Source organism: Gymnoscopelus microlampas (genome assembly GCF_963454915.1).
Source record: "Gymnoscopelus microlampas genome assembly, chromosome: 23".
Lineage (NCBI taxonomy): Eukaryota > Metazoa > Chordata > Actinopteri > Myctophiformes > Myctophidae > Gymnoscopelus > Gymnoscopelus microlampas.
Genome location: NC_139960.1, coordinates 24,516,141 through 24,518,640, shown reverse-complemented (window position 1 = coordinate 24,518,640; position 2,500 = coordinate 24,516,141). Strand labels below are relative to the sequence as shown.

The 2,500-nt window shown below is 44.1% G+C and overlaps 1 protein-coding gene across 1 annotated transcript in view; it reads right to left on the bottom strand.

The window, feature by feature from the left end:
• The window catches only part of ano2b (anoctamin 2b), an 84,127-nt gene that overhangs the window by 11,406 nt on the left and 70,221 nt on the right, over nucleotides 1-2,500 (bottom strand). Inside the window, exon 22 of the mRNA XM_084049853.1 lies at nucleotides 431-609. Within this exon, the coding sequence (XP_083905979.1) occupies nucleotides 431-609 (179 nt within the window). The remainder of the gene's footprint in view (nucleotides 1-430; nucleotides 610-2,500) is intronic.

The window sequence follows — 2,500 nt, the reverse complement described above, 5'->3', positions numbered from 1 at the left end:
TGTGTGTGTGTGTGTGTGTGTGTGTGTGTGTGATAGAGAGAGAGAGAGAACGAGAGACTGAGAGGGTTCAACAGTTGTAGAGAACACATAATGTGGTCCCTGTCACGCAGTAATGACACCAGTGGATATACCACATGGATATCATTGATAACATCACTGCCTCTCTGTACAGTATATCTGTGACTTCCACAATGTACTGTACAAATCAATCACATTTTTGCTACTTACAAATTGATACTAAATATTGTTTATTGTGTGAAACATTTCTATTTCAACGTAAAAACTTTTTCCCCCTTTTTTTCTTTTCCATATATACTATTATTTTACTTCATTGACCGGGGTCCCTTTGGGGTCTCTGCTAGGCCCCCTCCTTTTTTCCTTGTACACCGTGATGTGATATGATGTCACCATGTATGTTTTGTGTGAGTACCTGCAGACTGTGATGTCACCGTGCTGATAGGAGTGTGGCACAGTGCCCGGCTTGAAGTTGGACACGTTGAAGTAGGAGAGGGTGTGGTCAATGAAGCCGTGCATGGTGCCAGTCTGACTATACATGTACTGATAGACCAGCCGAGGAATGAAATCTGACGTGAAGGAGATCACAAAGGCCTGGAGAGAGAGAGGGGGGAGAAGTGGGAAACAGATAGACAGAGAACGGATGAGGGAGAGTGAGCGACAGAGAGAGAGAGAAAGTGATAAAGAGAGAAGAGAGAGAAAGAGAGAGAGAGAGAGAGATAGAGAGAGAGAGAGAGCAGATGTGAATAAGGAGTATCACTTGTTTTTCAATTGTGTAAACACCACTAGCACAGTAATTACTGTTGTTTATTTTCTCTAGTTCTTCATAAGTCTACTCAGATTTTAAATGAAATGTAATGGTATTTAGCTGACTGGCTAGGGAGAAAAAACGGTATCACACACAATTACACACACGCTCACATGTACAGTATACACATGTATACTTACAGTCAGGGACATTAAACAGTAAAACTGCTATGTAAGTTTATGATTTTTATGCTAGCTACAGAGGGCAAGCAATACAGTATGAAAAGCCACGCAAAAAACCCTGGGAACACAAACGGGTGAAACCCTGAACTATGGCCTTCTTTGGTGTTTCAGACATCCTCCCATCCACTCATAAGGTCATGACAGATTAGAACCCGAGCTGAACACAGAGTTATGTGCTTTATGATAAATTACATCAATGTTTGTCATGGATTATCTGGAAGGCGCACACATATACACACAGGAATGCACTTGCATGCGTACACATACAGCACACATACAGACGCACGCAGAAGTGCATGGATTATAAGAAGAGGCACGGACACAGAGAGAGACAAAAACAAACACGGTATAGACGTAATGAAAGTAGGATTATATGATGAAGTGTATCAACAGGGCGGCTCTGATCCTTTACGGAGTAAGGGTGAGTTCCCCGGGGTGTTCTTTGACCATTGACCTGTATCTCTGTCTCTATCATCTCTCAGGCTGCATCAGTGATAGACCCCTGTTGTCATACTGTAGCTTCTTTTTTCTCAACGTTTTCTTGCTGTTAGCAGCAATGAGAGAAACAAGTAACTAGTGCGTTCCCAAGGCATCTACCGAACACTGAGGTACAATAACTAGTGTGATTCCACAGCATCTATTGGACGCTGAGAGGTAGTGCGTTCCCACAGCATGTACTGGACACTGAGAGGTAACTAGTGCGTTCCCATACCATGTACTGGACACTGAGAGGTAACTAGTGCGTTCCCACAGCATGTACTGGACACTGAGAGGTAACTAGTGCGTTCCCACAGCATGTACTGGACACTGAGAGGTGAAAAGAGGTAGCCTGATTATCAGCCTGAAGCTTCAGTCTGAAATTGGCTCCAATGTCCGCGATTACTAGGAGGAGGGGATTCAAATTTCCCTAAACCCATCACAAGAGATCTACGGATCCGTCTACATCTGACGTCATCGCACACCTTGTTTTAGCAGATATTCGCTGATTGGCTTGTCGTTAGACCACCCCCACCTCCGACTCTGATTTGACAGATTTTTCTTCGATCGTGAAAAGCCATAGCCTGACATTATAATGCCAGACCAAGAGGAGCTCACTCAGAGAGTTGGCGGGGTCTATGGTCTGGAACCAGGCTAGAAAAGAGGTGCAGTTGTGGCTGTGGTGGTGTCTCTCCAATTCTTTAGTAAACAGAAAATTAATTTTCAGTTCAGGACACCAATTTCATCCAATCAGAGACGAGAGCTCCAATTTTGTCAGCTCCTTCTTTGTTTAATCACTTCCAAATTCAATTCAATTGTGCCCATGCTGTGTGTGTGTGTGTGTGTGTGTGTGTGTGGTGTGTGGTGTGTGGTGTGTGGTGTGTGTGTGTGTGTGTGTGTGTGTGTGTGTGTGTGTGTGTGTGTGTGTGTGTGTGTGTGTGTGTTCCTGCTCCATATGATAACCCTGCCATGGTGAGATGACTGATGTCCAGAGAATCAGCTCCAGTCATCACAATAG